The sequence below is a fragment of the Narcine bancroftii genome, chromosome 2 (genome assembly GCF_036971445.1).
Source record: "Narcine bancroftii isolate sNarBan1 chromosome 2, sNarBan1.hap1, whole genome shotgun sequence".
Classification (NCBI taxonomy): domain Eukaryota; kingdom Metazoa; phylum Chordata; class Chondrichthyes; order Torpediniformes; family Narcinidae; genus Narcine; species Narcine bancroftii.
Genome location: NC_091470.1, coordinates 94,506,497 through 94,523,336, shown reverse-complemented (window position 1 = coordinate 94,523,336; position 16,840 = coordinate 94,506,497). Strand labels below are relative to the sequence as shown.

Below are 16,840 nucleotides of genomic sequence, written 5' to 3'. Positions count from 1 at the left end.
CTGGCCTCACTTGTTAGTCTCATGGGCCTGTAAAAATGTCCCCTAGCTCCCTTAAGAGCTGATATTTTGTCCCTTTCCAGGAACCTGTAATTTTGCGGGTCATATTGTACCCGCCAGGAAAGCTGCCACCTGTTTCCCAATCAACCTGGCCACCTTTCTTATGGAGGGACGATACTCTGTCATGAGCCCTCTGCAGGCTCTCCTATTCTCTGCCACTTTATCCTCTGGCAGGGTAATTTTCATGTCTTATGTATCAATAATGAAACCAAGGAATTTTAACCTCTTAGGAGGCACCAACACTTATTTCTCGGGATATATTAGAAACTCCATGGGTTAGTAATCTCAAGGTGGCTGCTACTGCACTTTATGTTTCCTTGAACGATCTGTATCATCTAGGTAACCCATTACCCTGTGCCCCTCTTTCCTGAGCCTAGCAAACACCAGCTTCAGTAACTTGGTAAATGCCCTGGGTGTTGAGCTCAGCCCATTCAGCAAATCATAGCTCTCCTTTCCAGGAAAATTTGAAGAACTTCCTGTACTGTGGGCAGATCGTGACCGAATAGTGTGCACCTTGCAAATCTATCGAGGCCATGTAATAGCCCTTAAGTAACATCGGCATCGCAGAATATATGTTATCCATTTTAAAATGACCTATTTGTTAAGATCTGATAGATCCAGTATCACTCTAGTGCTGGCACTTCTTTTGGGTTGTGTGAAGATGATACAAACCCATGTTTTTCATGGCTACAATGTTCAATGACGTTTTTCCTTTATAACGCCATGATCTCAGCATGTATGGCCTCCATCAGTTGTGGTCTGCGTAGACACTTCCTCCTTATTAGAGGATCATATTTGATTCTATACCCCTTCACTGTCTGCTGAATAGAAGCATCAGTGTTAATATTACACCATCTATCCTAGAATAGTGTTAATGGACCGCCAACCATTAAAGCTTTGTAATTATCAAGTGTACTCCACTGTAATTGTGTAGCATTCACTTCCTTGACCCGCCTAGTCTGCGGGCTGGTGCATTCTGGACCCACCTCTGCGAAGCACTTTGAGCGGGAAAATTCTGCTGCTGCTGTCTCCACGAAGTGCGTTGCCCTAAAAATGACCTGCCGGCTGTTGCTGCTTGGAGCGGGACACCACCTCGGATAACCCGCTTAAATTCCCCTGCATACCTGTGATGGGGTGAAACATAACTGCCTGTGCTCTTGGACCTCTGACCATGCCAGCTGCCACCTTCTGCTCCTTCAAATCTTTCACCTATTTGCTGAGATCGTCACCAAATAGAAATTTCGTTACAAGGTGAGTTGGTCTGCACAAATGAGCATATCTTACATTTAGGTCAGGCTAAATAAATCATGTGAGAGTGTTTGTGTGAATGCAGTGATACCTTTAACCAGTGACTCCTGTAGTCTTTGCAGTTTCATGTCTTTTGCCCTTTTGGGAACCTTCAAATTGTCCCATATCGTGAGGTTTACCTTAGGCACCTCCAACACAGGGCAGTTAACAGGGCAGGGGTACTTCTGGATGGATTCTTCTAGTAACATCTCCTGAAAAGCATTTAATACTATAAAAGTTATTGACACCACAATATCATCCTATAGTGGCTGGCTGATAACCCTGGGTACTGCAAACTTCACAGCAATAGTTAGTATATTCTCTTCATGGCTGGCCTGAGCAGTGTATTTGGGTGACTCGGACTCCATTATCTTCCATAATCTTCCCATGCATAATCATAAATGTCCTCCTGCTCTGATTTTGTAGGAAATTTGCTCACCATGGCCGTTACCAATTCCTCCAATTTGTCCAGACGACTTACAATTTAGTCACTGGTCGAGGCCTCAACTCTCTTGCAGACCTTGCACTCGGACCCCGATCGAGCGGGTGCCCGTCATGCAGAGATCGTACCTTTCTTCGGGCTTTTTTCTGGTTATTTTCACCGGTCGCTATGCAACGTGTTAGGTTTGATTCAGGGCCTACCTGCTCTTGTGCTGGGTACTCCCCTTTGCTGCCACTCAGTATACTGAGGTCCAATCATCTCATGCAGCTCACTTCATGCAGCGGCATAACCGTTTCACTGTCTGCTTTTTGAGACCCCGACTTCCACGAAGCCAGGTGCAGCCAGACGTGGATCCCACCTTCTACAAAGGTAGGCCTCTGATGCCTGATCCCACCCCCAACGGTAGATTGATCTTGCTGCTCCTCAGCTGGGACATTGCACCCCGACACGCTCTTCTGCCCCAGCCCTTCATCAGGACCCCGGAACCTCCCACCGGTTCTCTTGGACCTTTTCCAGTACACCTCCACCTCCAGAGGGTTACGTAGGGGCCTCCCCTCATCGGGACCCGTGAACCGCCCACCGGCAGTCCCGGAATTTTTACCGCTCACCTCCTCCAGGGGGCTCATTCGGGGGTTTGATTCCATTTATGTGATCGCTCTCTGATCTCGCTCAGGGCTCTGCTCCTGCTGACCTATTTTAGGGGTCACTTTTACGATGATTCCCTACTGATTCAGCGCTTTTTTTGTTCCTGCGTCAAAAATCACGTGCTGCTCCTCGCAAGAATCACGTTGGTGAACAAACGTACATTGTGAGGAATAATAAATTTTATCTGGTTCATTGTCTTGCTGCTTGTTATGCATGGTTCATAACATATCCCACCCTGACGACCTTATTTTATGTCTGGGCACTCACCAGCGAGGTGACTCCTCTGCTTTCTGCTAAACTTGCTCATTTTTTCTTTCCCTTTTCCTGTCTTTCTTCCCTTCCCCTTTACCCACCATCCCCTCCCCCTCAGTGCTGCTGTTTCCTCCCTCCACCTATCATATTCTGCCTTTGCAACCCCCCCCCCCACCTTTTTGTTTGGACGCCTGGCACATTCTCTCATACCTTGATGAAGTGCTCAAGCCCGAAATGTTGGTTTGCTACATAAGGACACTTTTTGACCGGCTGAGTCTCTCCCACATTTTGTGCTTTTACTTTTACACATATACACTATGTGTATCCAACCCATGTATTTAATGGATCTTATCTCCTCGGTTTCATGGATAAATGACATAGAACGATACTGTAAAATCCATGTGACAAAAATTTGTCAGATTTTGTTATCTAATATTACAATTTGCTTATAACCACGGTGCAATGCAAATGTCTATTCTTGGAGTTTCAACTATTTCTGCATGAATTCTACTGGGTGGTTCTTTTTCTGTTTATAATTACTGATGCTGTTACGGACTATCTGCTCTCAATGGAGTAAAACATGAAAGTCTGCAGACTGCTCTCAATAGCTGTTAAAAGAGTGTACGCCATTGATTTGATTGCTCAGTCCACTGGAAACACCTGGCCTGTGTTTAGTTTGACCTGAAAGACTGCAAGGCACATGAAAGTACCTTTTAAAAGATCAAATACAGTAAAATCCTTAGTATCTGGAATTCAAGCAACCGGTAGCCTCAAGCAACCAGCAAAAACAATCAAGGAAAATTATTTTAAATATTAAGAATTAATATTCTCTGAAGGAACACATAAATCTTTGGTGAAGATGGGAGCAAATATTCAGCCAGCGGAGGGCCTTGGTCGGGCTTTGCTCATAGCAGCTGTTTGAATAAAGTTGTGTGAAACAGCAATGGGGTCCCCCAGGTTGATATCATTGGGGTGACTCTCTTAAAGTGTCTTCTTATCCCTGTTTAGTAAGAAGCATTATCTGTAAACTTGGGGAGGGAGGGCATATTTTTTTTATTATGTTATTATTCAGTAGAGGGGGAAGTGTGACAGAATATGTTGTGTTTTATATTGTATATAGATATGATTTTAGGAGATAAATTGTGGCAGTTTTTTTAGTGTAGGTCACATACAAACATTTCAGAATAAATCTCATTTAAAACACTGGAGCTCTGCTCAAGCTAGACAGGCTGGCTCCAAATACCTTTGCAAAAGCTTTGGGGAGTGCCCAAGGGGCTTCACTAATGGATTGTTGTTTTGAAAAGCAACAGATGGAACGAACTCGGAGGATTCGGTCCGGAGCTGCAAGCTGTCTGAGTGGAGGTTGCTGTTCTAAGAGGGTCATGTGGTTTTTCAAGCAGAGAGTAAAACATGCTTTTCTCAGTGAGAGAGAGAAAGAATTCAGCAGCAGTAGCTGGGACTGGAACAGGACAAACCCCATTTTGAAGATGGCTCGTGAGTGCTTAGGTCAGCCTGGTCAAAACCCTTGTGATGATTCGGCAAGATACTGACGTGACTAATTAGAAGGGACCAGTTTGGGTCCAGGAACCACAAATCTCTCTCTGAAAGCCAACAAGAATCTTCCTGAGTGGTAACCATTTATCTTTCAAACACCAAAGCCTGGTGAAATTCATAAATGTTAAATTCTGTGCACAGTCTAAGAATTGCCTGCAACCGGTGAACTTGGAGGAATGAGAAGTGAGATTAGACTGCTAATTAAAGAAATTCTTTGAACTTGTATACACATTACATACATGTGTGCTTAGAATTAGAAGGGGGTTAGGTTAAGTTAATAGTAATAAGATAAAAGTTTGGTCCTGTTTTCATGTTTAAATTAAAAGCAACTTTTGCTTAAGTAACCATTTGTCTTGGTGAATATCTATTGCTGCTGGGTTTTGAGGTCCTCTGGGCTCGTAACAGGAGGAACCTGCAGATGCAACAACAGTTAAATGTTTTCAATGAACATGACTGAAAATAAAGTAAAATGCTTTATACATTCATGCTCGTGAAGTTTGCTCATTGAACGTACAGTGTAGTATTTTTGTCTTTTAAACTATTTATTCTTAATCCAGGTATATTAGGCATTGCAAGAGTGAGTCTCAAGCAACCAGAAATACATTTATCTGGCTGATGGGGTGACAGGAGAGGACAAGAGGAAGCCAGTCCTTGTTGCATCTAAGGGCAGAAGGGAGCAAGACATATATGCAAGAAACAGATACAGATGAGGACAAGAGGAAGCCAGTCCTTGTTACATCTAGGGGCAGAAGGGAGCAAGACATATATGCAAGAAACAGAGATACAGATGAGGACAAGAGGAAGCCAGTCCTTGTTGCATCTAGGGGCAGAAGGGAGCAAGACATATATGCAAGAAACAGAGATACAGATAAGGGCTGAGTTGATGGCAACAGTAGGGAAGCCATGCTCTTTTGAAGAAGGAGGACATCTCGGATTATCTGAATTGGAAGACCCCATCCTGGGAACAGATGGCTTCAGCTCTTCTGTACCAGTTCCTCAATTTTTTGCACTTCTGATATATTTCCATCTCCATTTTAAATATATATGGAAAATGAGCTTACTAGAAAAAAAAACACTGATATCAATGATAGTCAAGTTAAGCAAGTAGTGTCTTGTAGAGCACATTCCTTGATATAAATACAGTTAGCGCAACTCTGTTACAGCACCAGCGATCGAGACTGGTTTCCACCAAGTGCTCCGGTTTCCTCCCACCCTTCATAATGTACTGGTGTTGGAGGTGTGAGGTCAAATGGGTGACTTACAGCGTAGGCTCGTGGGCCAAAAGGGCCTATTACTGTGTTGTATGTTTAAATTTAAAATTTATAATGCTTGATATTCAAGTGGAGTCAACTTGATCTCTAACACTCATTAAATATTTTAATCAAGTGCACTAGACAACAACTGCTGCCTGATCGTCCTTCCCTCTCCCTCCAACACCAAACAAATATGGCATTGGCATCTTGCAACATTAACAGCCTGATGTGTGAATGTTGTTTAAGTGTTTATATTTGCAAGAAACAGAGATACAGATAAGGGCTGAGTTGATGGCAACAGTAGGGAAGCCATGCTCTTTTGAAGAAGGAGGACATCTCGGATTATCTGAATTGGAAGTGTTTATATTTGGATAGGATTGCAATGGGTCAGTACAGTTAAAATGGAATGTATTATTTCAATTGAAAAACCATGAATTACAAAAGGTACTCGTGCAAAATGTAAATATCTGCAGTTGTCATCTGAAGATACATATTCAAGAGAATACAACTATATATTTGAATTTGAAAATTGTGTGCATCCTGTACACTCGCACTACTCGATTGTACATTCTAAATTGCATTCTCTGCTCCCAATTGAAATTTTTACCAGAGTTAAGGGGGAAAATACACCACACAGAGAATAGTTTTGCATGCACAAAGAAAATATTTTGAAAATCTTCAAACATGGCTGAGTGGACTTTATGCCCCATTTCTGAATTTTCAACATTAAGTTGAAGATGCAAATATAATTTCCTTGGTCCAGGAGCCAGAATTGAATGGAGCTGAATTTGAGCTTTGAGTTTAAAGTTTCAAATTATATTCTCTTCACGCTTTTATTGTTTATTTCATCCAAGTAGACTGTGCACATTGCTTGATCAATCCCTTCTTCATTCAAGTCCCCCATTTAGAAGACCAATAAAAATGGAATCAAAAGCTCTGATAAGTACTGAGACTTTAAAGATTTAGCAATTTCCTATTCGACCGCTTGTCCAGATTTGCAATAAGGTCTTGATTACTTCATTGTGCTTCTTGCATTTCATGTTAATGTTCCATATTTAAAAGCATTGATTAGAGTAGCATATTTCAAAATCATAACTAAGGCAAAGGCCTTATTAAGCATATAATTAAAGCAAGTCACTAAATGCAAGGCACAGCCACTTGTGCTTTGCAGTCTTCAATCCATTCCATCTTGAAAAAACATGGGAAGCAGCTCAAATTATTCTCCGCCACACAGCTGGAGTAGGATCTTCTTGTAATCTCCAGAACAATCACCCTTGAAGCAAATGGAAGTTTCATTAAAGGTTGAATTAACAATGTCACACCATGTTAAATAATAATTGAAGCCTTTGACTCTAATAAGATAATTATTTTTGAAACCAATTTGTGTAGTAGTCCACCATAAGCATAGAGTGAAATATTAACACAAAAGGTCTGGATATGTGACAAGAGTATATAGATATGTTTGTGGAAAATAAATTGGGAAAGGTTTGTTAGAGTAGGTCACATACAAACATTTTAAAACAGATTTTATTTAAAATAAGACATATTGGCTCCACGGCTTTTCCAAGAGCTTTGAAGGGTGCTCAAGACACTTTACTAATCTATTGTTTACAAAAGACAACAGATGAAAGATCTTGTTGTTCTAAGAGGATCATGTGATTTTGCAAGCAGAGAGAGACAAACAGGCTTTCTCTCAGAGAGAGAGAGACACACACACACACACACACAGAGATCAATTCTGCAATGTTATAGTTGGCAACAGCAGCTGGGACTGGAACAGGTCAAGCTGGCAAGCTTGTGGAAAGTCCCATTTGGAAGATGGCCTATTCATGCAAGAGGAGAGAACTGGCTGTCTAATGTTTCACTTGGAATAAGTGAAACAAGAAGAAACTCTGTGGTGACCTGAAAGATAGAGGCTATCATCTGCAGAACCCTGACGGGGCAAGATTCTTCGGCAAGACACTGAAGTGGCTGATAGAAGTAAACATACAACAAATCTCTCTGAAAATCGACAAGAACCTTCCTGAGTGGTAACGATTTACCTTTCAAGCACCAAACCCTGGTGAACTTCATAAATGTTAAATTTTGTGCACAGTATAAGAATTGCCTGTAACCAGTGAACTTGGAGGAATGAGAAGTGAGATTGGACTGTGAACCAAAGAAATTTTCTGAACTTGCACACACGTTACATACACGTGCACTTAGAATTAGAGTGGGGGGGGGGGGGGCGAGTAATTTAGGTTAGTTAAGTTAAAGTGTGATTCTGTTTACATGTTTAAAGATAATTAAAAGCAACCTTCGTTTAAGTAACCATTTGTCTTGGTGAATATCTATTGCTGCTGGGTCCTCTGGGCTTGTAACATGTAAAAAATGAAAATCTGCAGACGCTGTGATTGAAGTAAAAACACAATGCTGTAGAAACTCAGCAGGTCACTGTCCTTTCTATAGCAAAGATAAGAATACATGACCCAACATTTTGGGTTTGAACTCTTCATCAAGGTATGAGCAAAGTGTAGACAGGCTAATTTTGCTCATATCTTGACGAAGGGCTCAAACCCGAAACGTTGGCTATGTATTCTTACCTTTGCTATAGAAAGGACAGGGACCTGCTGAGTTTCTCCAGCATTGTCTTTTTACAAAAGGTCTTGAATTCTTTTCGGCACCAAAGATAGCCTAACATCTGCAAGAATGCTTTGAATACAGCCTTTGTTGCAAATTAAAATGTAGCAGCCAATAAATATATAGCCGTTTGCCATAAACAGACACATAATTAGCATCAGCTGCTTTAATGTTATTGATTTAGGATTAAGTATCAAGTAGATACTAGCAATATTGCCCTGATACACTTCAAAATTACTTAAAATCGTATTAACCTCTTTATTTAAATGACACATTTTACATATCCTGAATTTAAGGATGCATGACAGAAAACACAATATCACTAGCTTTCACGTCAAACATGCGGGGAAATTCACTGATAACTTGCTGCTAATTTCAGCTTGAACTCAAGCATGTGCAGTCTTGTTTCTAGCACTTGGTGGCACAAGCATGTTGCAGAGCAACCACATCATAACAGGCTGCTTTACACAAATGGCATTACACATACTACGCCAAATTGTGCTCCACCAACTGAGATGAGTGCAAAAAAGTGTCCAACAGGCCGGATAGAGCATTGAAAAGTTACTTTGTCTGGTTTCAGCATTAAGTTATGGCATAATATGGAATTATTGGTGACTGATTAGGAAAAAGTGAAATCTAATAGTTTAGAGTCCAAGAAAAAAAACTGTATAGAATCTGACCCTGTTCATACTGAGCCCATTCATCCATGGCCCATCTGAGCCAGTCCCACTAGCCTGCATTTGGTCCATTATTCAAAACCTTCTCTTGCATGTACCAATCCAAATGCCTTTTAATTATACCCAACTTTATAACATTCTCTGACAGTTTGTTCCATATATGCATCAGCCTCCTCTACCCTATTCAGCTTATCTATTCCGGCAATGATTTTCTATGCCTCTAACATCATCCTTCAGATGCCTATGCTTCAAGGAATAAATGTACCCTGATATAATAAAACCCCTGGTATCCAGCGCCTATGGGGATTGGTAGATACCAGATTAGTGAATTTCTCAGTTGCCTGAGTCTGCATTTTGTGCAAATAGAGAACTAACATGTCAGTTTTGAAATTCCATATTGTTTACCCATTTAACAGGGATTTTACTGTCTTCCGGTCCCAATAATGCCCTTTCCAGCTTTCCTTCCTATACTTGAGTGACAAGAACGACACAATGCACTGTGTAGCCTGGCCTTGAACTGCAAACTTGCACTGTACTTTGTCCCAGATGAGATTTAGGTGGCAAACTACAAGTGCCTATATTAGTTGCAACACAAGTCCTGTGTGTGAACAGGCATTGGGATTTAAGAATACCAACCATTCGGCTGGCTTCTCTGTGGAAGTTGAAGTTATAATCCATTTATTCTGTTCCAACTAGATCCCTAAACATTCCAATATCCTCTGGAAAAACCTCAATTTCCAAAATAACTTCTAGAGGGCTACCGTGGAGAACATTTTGGCTGGTGCGGAGATGCCAATGCTGAAAAAACAAAAAACTCCAGAGGGTTGTCTGCAACATCACAGGCACCAGACTTCACTCCGTCGAGGACATCTACAAGAGGCAGTCTTAAGAAAGCAGCCTCTATGCTCAAAAAACCCCACTCCTCAGGCCTTGCCCTCTTCACTCTGCTACCTTCAGGAAAAAGGTACAGGAGCCTGAAGATGAGCACTCAGCTTCTTCCCCGCTGCCATCAGATTCCTGAATGATCAAAGATACTGCCTTTTTGTCCCTATTTTTATTTATTTTTGTAAGGCGGTTCACAAGAATGTTTGCTCTGCGACGTTGCCGCAAAACGACTAATTTTGGGACATGTACATGACAATAAATTCTGATTCTGATCCATTTCCATTTAATCCATAATAATTTAGTATTGGAAGAATTAGATAAAGGTCTGAGGCCTTGTTGATATGGGGGCAGAAGCTAAAGTTCTCATGAAATCTGCAACATTGTATTTTCTGGCCTATTTAACCTTAAATTAATTCAAGATTTTTCCCATTCTCGCCAGTTTTGATTAGTCACATTGTATTTACTTCTGCCCCTGCCTGAAAGCAAGAACACAAGAGCTTGTGTCCATTGAAGGAATGTCTCTTTCAGCCTTTGTGTGTCAGTACGAGATCAAAATAACAACTAGTTTAAAGGGAATAAAGGATCACATGGATGAACTATCTGGTCATGTCATCAAAAGGAAGTGTGTTTCGTAAAGAAATCTGATTGACAACATGCTTCAAGCATACAAAACCATGCAATTCAACATGTCATGGAAATTCATTTTCTGCATTTGCACTTGGACTTATTCCCTGCAGATCTTAGTATAGTCAGTGGCGAACACAGACATTGTGACCATGGAAAGGCAGCATCACGGCAATTGGAATCAATCAGTGATGGCCGACTATTGTTGGACACTGATACAAGAGACATCAGACACTGAGTAAAATGGAAATCAGCGGCAAAATAATTTTAGGTCAGTTGAACTAACGTAATGTGTCAGCATCATTATGCAATTAAACAATTAAATTTAACGTTTCTCCATCTTTCTATGTGATGCAGCAAATCTGTAATTTTCTTTGTGTTCAGCTTGAAGTTGTCTGTCATAATCCCCATTTTATTTTCAGGAAGCAAACTTGAAGAAATTGTTGTCCGTACTAACGGGCATCAATCTTTTCGGGTACAGATCTTTTAATGTTGGATACTTACCTTGATAAAAGAATACAATGACTTTCCATACATCCTTTGAAACTCTTCTCTGATGTCCAGCATATCAACTTCACACCGAGATACCATCACCCGGATTAAGGTGCTGTCTTCTGTACCAGCTCCCTGTTAACAAGAAAACACAAGATTCAGCAATGATCTTTAGTTCCTGGAGTAAATGGCTAATTTTAAATCAATTCATCTTAGATATCACTTTGGATTTCACTCCAATAAAGTACAAGAAACATAAACATAAGAAATAGGAGCAGGAGTCGGCCACTTGGCCCGACAAGCCTGCACCGCCATTCAATAAAATCATGGTTGATCTGATCATTGATTCTACCTACCTTTTCCCCATATCCCCGAATTCCTTTCTTATGTAAAAATCTATGCATGTTGTAAGCCATGATTTAGAAGTGGCGTACTCCAATCAATTGCATCTGACCCAGCGCCCAGTCACCTGCAGTGGATTGCAGCCGCTGGGTTAAAGGCAGTGCACTGCCTGCGACCCAGCTGCAGTAGTGTATTTCAGCAAGTTAATGGATCAGGTTAACTTTGGGAACAACATTGTAGACTGACATGCTAATGAGAAAATCGTTTCATTCAACCTGAACCTTCCTCGTATAGGGATAGCCATATTTGATGAGAAGCCATTACTCATCAATTTTTTTGGGCAAATATTTATTCTTCAGCCACATCATTAAACATTTTATCTGATCATCTCTGTGCTGTGCGCTGTTTGAATCTAGCCGTGGCCTTGGTCTGCAACTTATGAGCCAAATCCATCACAGGCACCAACCTCCCGGCCATTGAAGATATCTAGGCAAGTCGATACCTCAGTGTCCATCTCCTATATGATGCACCATATTGTGGACCAATCCTAGACCTGTCCCCCTAATTCTTGTAAATCATGTGATTTACAACAAGACATTTGTAAATTTATCAAGTCAGATTGTTACCAGGCAATACTCATTCCAGAGCCCCTTGCTCTCCTTGCTCAGGACAAATGGAATTTCAGCTTGCTATCGTTACCAGGCACACACATCCTCAACCCCCTTCACTGTCCTATCATTATTTACAACTGCCCCAGCATAAGCATTAACCAAGTTGTATTTATCTATTAACATTTTGGTTAATTAATAAGTTAATGTATTTGAAGTATTAATCAACACCAATCTAAACCAGAAAGACCCTTAAGTCTACACTCTTCCTACATCTGTAGAAGCTCTTGGGGGATTTTCTGGCATCTTGTCTGACAGATGTCTTCCTTTAGCCTACCTGATTTCATTCTTTGTTTTCTTGCTTTTTTAAAATACTCTATAAGCACTTTGTTTGAAAAACAAAGTTCCCTATGCCTGTTAGTCTTGTCGTCATTATTCTGACAGGGACACACAAACTCGGAATTGGACTGTAATGCTGCCAAACAACAAATTTTGTGACATATTCATGACAAAAATTTTGATTCTTAAGCTGTATTATCCCCTATTTCTCTCCTCACCGGCATGTGGCACAGGGAGTAATCTTAAGTTTGGCACCTCAACATTCCAAGGCTATTTTTTACAGCAATAATCAGCCACTTGAATTTCACTGCTTCAGCATTACACTACTTCAAGACCAAAGATTTGTCTGCATGAAAGTCCAACTCAGTACATTTTTTGCACCAAGGCCAGCTGTGAATATTTTCCCTTTTCTTCCTTTTATATCACCTTTTGTTGTTTTGTTTTTTTCATAACTGAAACGCTACAGCAAGTAAGACTTGCATTGTGATCAGGTACTTAACAATATTCATTCAGATTTATTGTCAGAGTACATACAGGACATCACATATAATCCTGAGATTCTTTTTCCTGTGGGTGAGGCAGAATTACCACTTATTAGCACAGCAAAAAAAAAACTGACTCAACATATACTTGTAAATAAAGAAAGGTAAATAAATTGATGGTGCATTACAGAGAGGAAAAAAAACCCAATAAAGGACAAAAGTAAGAGCTCTTAAATAAGTCCTTGACTGAGTTTATTATGGAGGAGTCTGATGGTGAAGGGGTAGCAGCTGTTCCTGAACATGGCGGTGCGAGTCTTGTGGCACCGATTCCTCTTTCCTGATGGCAGCAGTGAGAATAGATCGTGTGCTGGGTGGTGTGGATCCTTAATGATTGCTGCAGCTCTTCGACAGCAGTGTTCCCCATTGATGTTCTCATGGTGGGGAGGGTTATGCCTATGATGTCCCAGGCTTTGTCTACTACCTTTTGCAGAGCTTTACAATCCAGTGTATTGGTGTCCCCGTACCAGACCATGATGCAACCAGTCAGCACACCTTCCACCACACCTCTACAGAAATTTGCCAGGGTTTCTGGTGTCATACAAACTATTGTCCACAAACTCCTGAGGAAGTAGAGGTCCTGACATCCTTTCTTCAAGATGTCATTAGTGCATTGGGTCCATGAAAGATCCTTCAAGATACTGACTCCCAAGAACTTAAATTTGCTCACCCTCGAACCATAGACACAGGCCATCTGGCTCTTCTACTCTGTGCCAACCATTGTTCAAATGGTCCCAATAACCTGCTCCCATTGCATAACTCTCCAGATCTCTCCCATCCTTGTATCCAATTTATTCTTAAAACTCAAGATCAAGTCCACACCCACATCAATTGGCAGCTCGTTCCACACTCCCACCACTCCATGGGTGAATACGTTCCCCTTAATGTTCCCCCTAAACTTTTCCCCTTTCATCCTAAAGCCATGTCCTCTTCTATTTATCTCTCCTAATCTAAATGCAAAAAACCTTCTTACATTTATTCTGTATATACCCCTCATAATTTTGAAAACCTTTATCAAATCTCCCCTTATTCTTTTTTGTTCCAAGGAATAAAGTCCTAATCTTTCCCTGTATCTTAACACCTGAAGACCTGGCAACATTATAGTAAATCTTATTGATACCCTTCCTGCAGCTAGGTGACTACATACAATATTCCAACTTTGGCCTCACCAATGTCTTGTATAACTTTAACATAACATCCCAACTCCTATACAATACTTTGATTTCTAAAGGTTAAAATGCCAAAAGCTTTCTTTACAACCCTCTCCACCTGCTTTGCCACCTTCAGGGAACAATGTACCTGTATCTCCAGTGTTCATTTACATTCCTCAATGCCCTAAAATTTACTCTATACATCCTTCCTTGATTTGCTCTTCCAAAAAGCAATACCTCACACTTGTCTGCATTAAAACCCATCATCCATTTACTGGCCTATTCTCCCAGTTGGTCCAGATCCCTCTGCAAGTTTTGAAAATCTTCTTCACTCTCCTTAATGCCTCCTATCTTTGTGTCATCAGCAAATGTGCTGACCCAATTTACCATGTTATCATCCAGATCATTGATATAGACAACAATGGTCCCAACACAGATCACTGAGGCACACCACTTGTCACGTCTCCAGTCTGAGAAGCAACCAGTCACTTACATTCTCTGTTTTCTCCTACACAGCCAATTATGAATTCAATTTACAACCTAGTGTCATACTCTTCCGATCTAACCACCCATGTGGGACCTTGTCGAAGGCCTTACTAAATTCCATGCAGACAACATCCACAGCCTTTCCTTCATCTACCTTCTTGGTAACCTCCTCGAAAAACTCTACAACACACATGTCAAACTCTGGCCCGCGATATAATATTTGGCCCGCAAGATTATTTCAAAAATGTATTAGAGGTGGCCCGCCCTGCAGCGAGAGCTGATGCTATTTTTTGGTAATGTCACCCTCACCATCCTCCCCCTTCATTGCACATCCTTCCCCGTTGTAACACGAGAAATTGTAACACGAGAAGTCTGTTGATGTCATCAGCCGGCAAGCCGGTTGGAAGGCTGCCCGCGCAACCAGTCACTTCTCCCACCTGTCGAGCGGTGCGGCGGATTGGCGAGCGCCTGTGATTTCCTGTCGGCGCGACAGGCATGGCAGGCTGCACACCACCCCCCGGGCAGCGCGAGCCCCGCGCGACTGGCACCGGACGGCCCTTCCACAGCGCGAGCGCACTTCTCCCGATCGCCACGGCCTTCAGCGCTTGCACCCGCGCGGACCCCAGGGACGGCTGGTTCGGCCCTGCACATGAAGAGAGAGATGGTGGCTGTCCGCAAAGGCTGATCGGCAGCGCGCTGGGCCTGAGTGGGTGGGTAAGCAGGGGTGGGCAGAGGGTGTAGGTGAGGAGTAATGGGCAGGGGAAGTTATGGTGGTGCGAGGGGCAGTTAGAGGGAGGGATGAGAAGAAGGAGGGGTGGATAGGGAAGAGGTAAAAGCGGAGGGGTAGGGTGAGTAGGGGAGGGGTGATTAGAGGGTGAGAGACATGTAGAGGGAGGAACAGGTTGAGGGGAGAGGCAGTAGAGGGGCGTTTATAGGATGGGGTGGGTAGAGGCAGAGCGAGTGGGGTGAGTAGAGGTTGGATAAAGGACTGGTCAGGTAGAGGGATGGTGGGTCGAGGGTGAATAGAGGCCTAGAGCCTGAGGAGTGAGCAGGAAATGCTGAGTCCTGATGCAGGCCAAAATGGACACAGCCTGTGAATGCTGACTACATCTCCACAGGGACCAAATAGGTTTCCCTCAGGTCAAGCAAAGGGTGAACTTGAGCTACCTACTCATGACCTGTAACATTATCCTCCTAAAGTTATATCCTAAAGTTTAACATTACGTATGTTGAAAGAAGAGAAAACATGCAGATGATGTTGAAAATTTTCAATAAATATTTAGTTCGGCCCGCGACTTAGTCCAAGTTTTTAATTTTGGCCCTCCATGAATTTAAGTTTGACACCCCTGCTCTACAAGATTCGTTAAATACAACCTACCATGCACAAAGACACGCTGACTGTCCTTAATTAGCCCATGGCTGTCCAAATACTTATATATCCCATCTCTCAGAACACCTGCCATAATTTACCTTCTACTGACGTCAACTTCACTGGCATATAGTTACCTGGTTTACTTAAACAGTGGGACAACATGAGCTACTCTCAAATCCCCTGGCACCTCTCCCGTGGTTAAGGACATTTTGAATATATCCGTCAGAGCCCCTACAATTTCAACACGTGTTTCCCTCAAGGTTTGAGGGAATATCATATCCAGCCCAGGGGATTTGTCTACCTTTATTCACTGTAAGGAGCAATCACCTCCTCCTCTTTAATCCCTATATGCTGCATGACACCTCTATTTGTTTCCCTTCCATCTGTTTGCACTATGTCAGTTTCCTGAGTAAATAGTGATGCAAAATAACTGTTTAAGATCTCCCCCATTTCATGAGGCTCCACACATAGTTGACCACTCTGATCCTCGAGAGAAACAATTTTGTCCCTTGTTATGCTATTAATATACTTGTAGTAACCCTTCGGGTTTACTTTCACATTATCTGCCAAAGGATCCTCATGGCTTCTTTTTGCTTTCCTGATTTCCTTTTTTAGTATTCTCTTACATTTTCTTTACTCTGCAAGTACAGTACCTCATTTGCTCCTTGTTGCCTATACCGGTTATACACCTCTCTTCTTCTTATTCATATCACCAATATCCCTTGAAAACCAAGATTCCCTATGCCTGTTCATTTTCCTGGTAGGAATATGCAAACTCTGCATTTGCCAGACACATCCTTGCCAGAAAACTCTTTTCGCCTCTGAATTTTTCCCTTCATGAAGTCAACTATCAACTCCTTGGGTTTGGTACTGAGAATGTGGTACATAAGAAAACATAGCATGACTTAGTACAACACACATGTGGCACCTAGATCTATGCAACACTTCGATATGTACAGAGATGTTTATACAGGAGAGAGTAGGAGGTAGAACTGAGTGGGAGATTTGAACAACCATCAGTTAAAGTGAGTGCTGGGTATTTTCACAGTAAGTATCATAGGGAGAGAGCAGGAGGTGGAATGGCTATTTTGGGAGGGGCTGCTGGCAAGTCCTGGTGTGATCATGCACTTTGGTAGCCAAAAATAAACAGACAGACTTTTCTAAATGGGGAGAAATTTGAAAATACCCAGACATAAAGGGAACAAGGAGTCCAAAT

The 16,840-nt window shown here is 41.9% G+C and overlaps 1 protein-coding gene across 3 annotated transcripts in view; it reads right to left on the bottom strand.

Annotated features, from left to right (window-relative positions):
• Positions 1–5,328: 5,328 nt before the first annotated feature.
• The window catches only part of LOC138753906 (annexin A4-like), a 94,925-nt gene continuing 83,413 nt past the window's right edge, over positions 5,329–16,840 (bottom strand). For all 3 annotated transcript variants that reach the window (XM_069917453.1, XM_069917454.1, XM_069917455.1), the window contains 2 exons: positions 10,800–10,922; positions 5,329–6,763 (listed from right to left, as the gene is read on the bottom strand). In XM_069917453.1, coding sequence (XP_069773554.1) covers positions 6,707–6,763; positions 10,800–10,922 — 180 coding nt within the window. In that variant the 3' untranslated portion in view covers positions 5,329–6,706. The remainder of the gene's footprint in view (positions 6,764–10,799; positions 10,923–16,840) is intronic.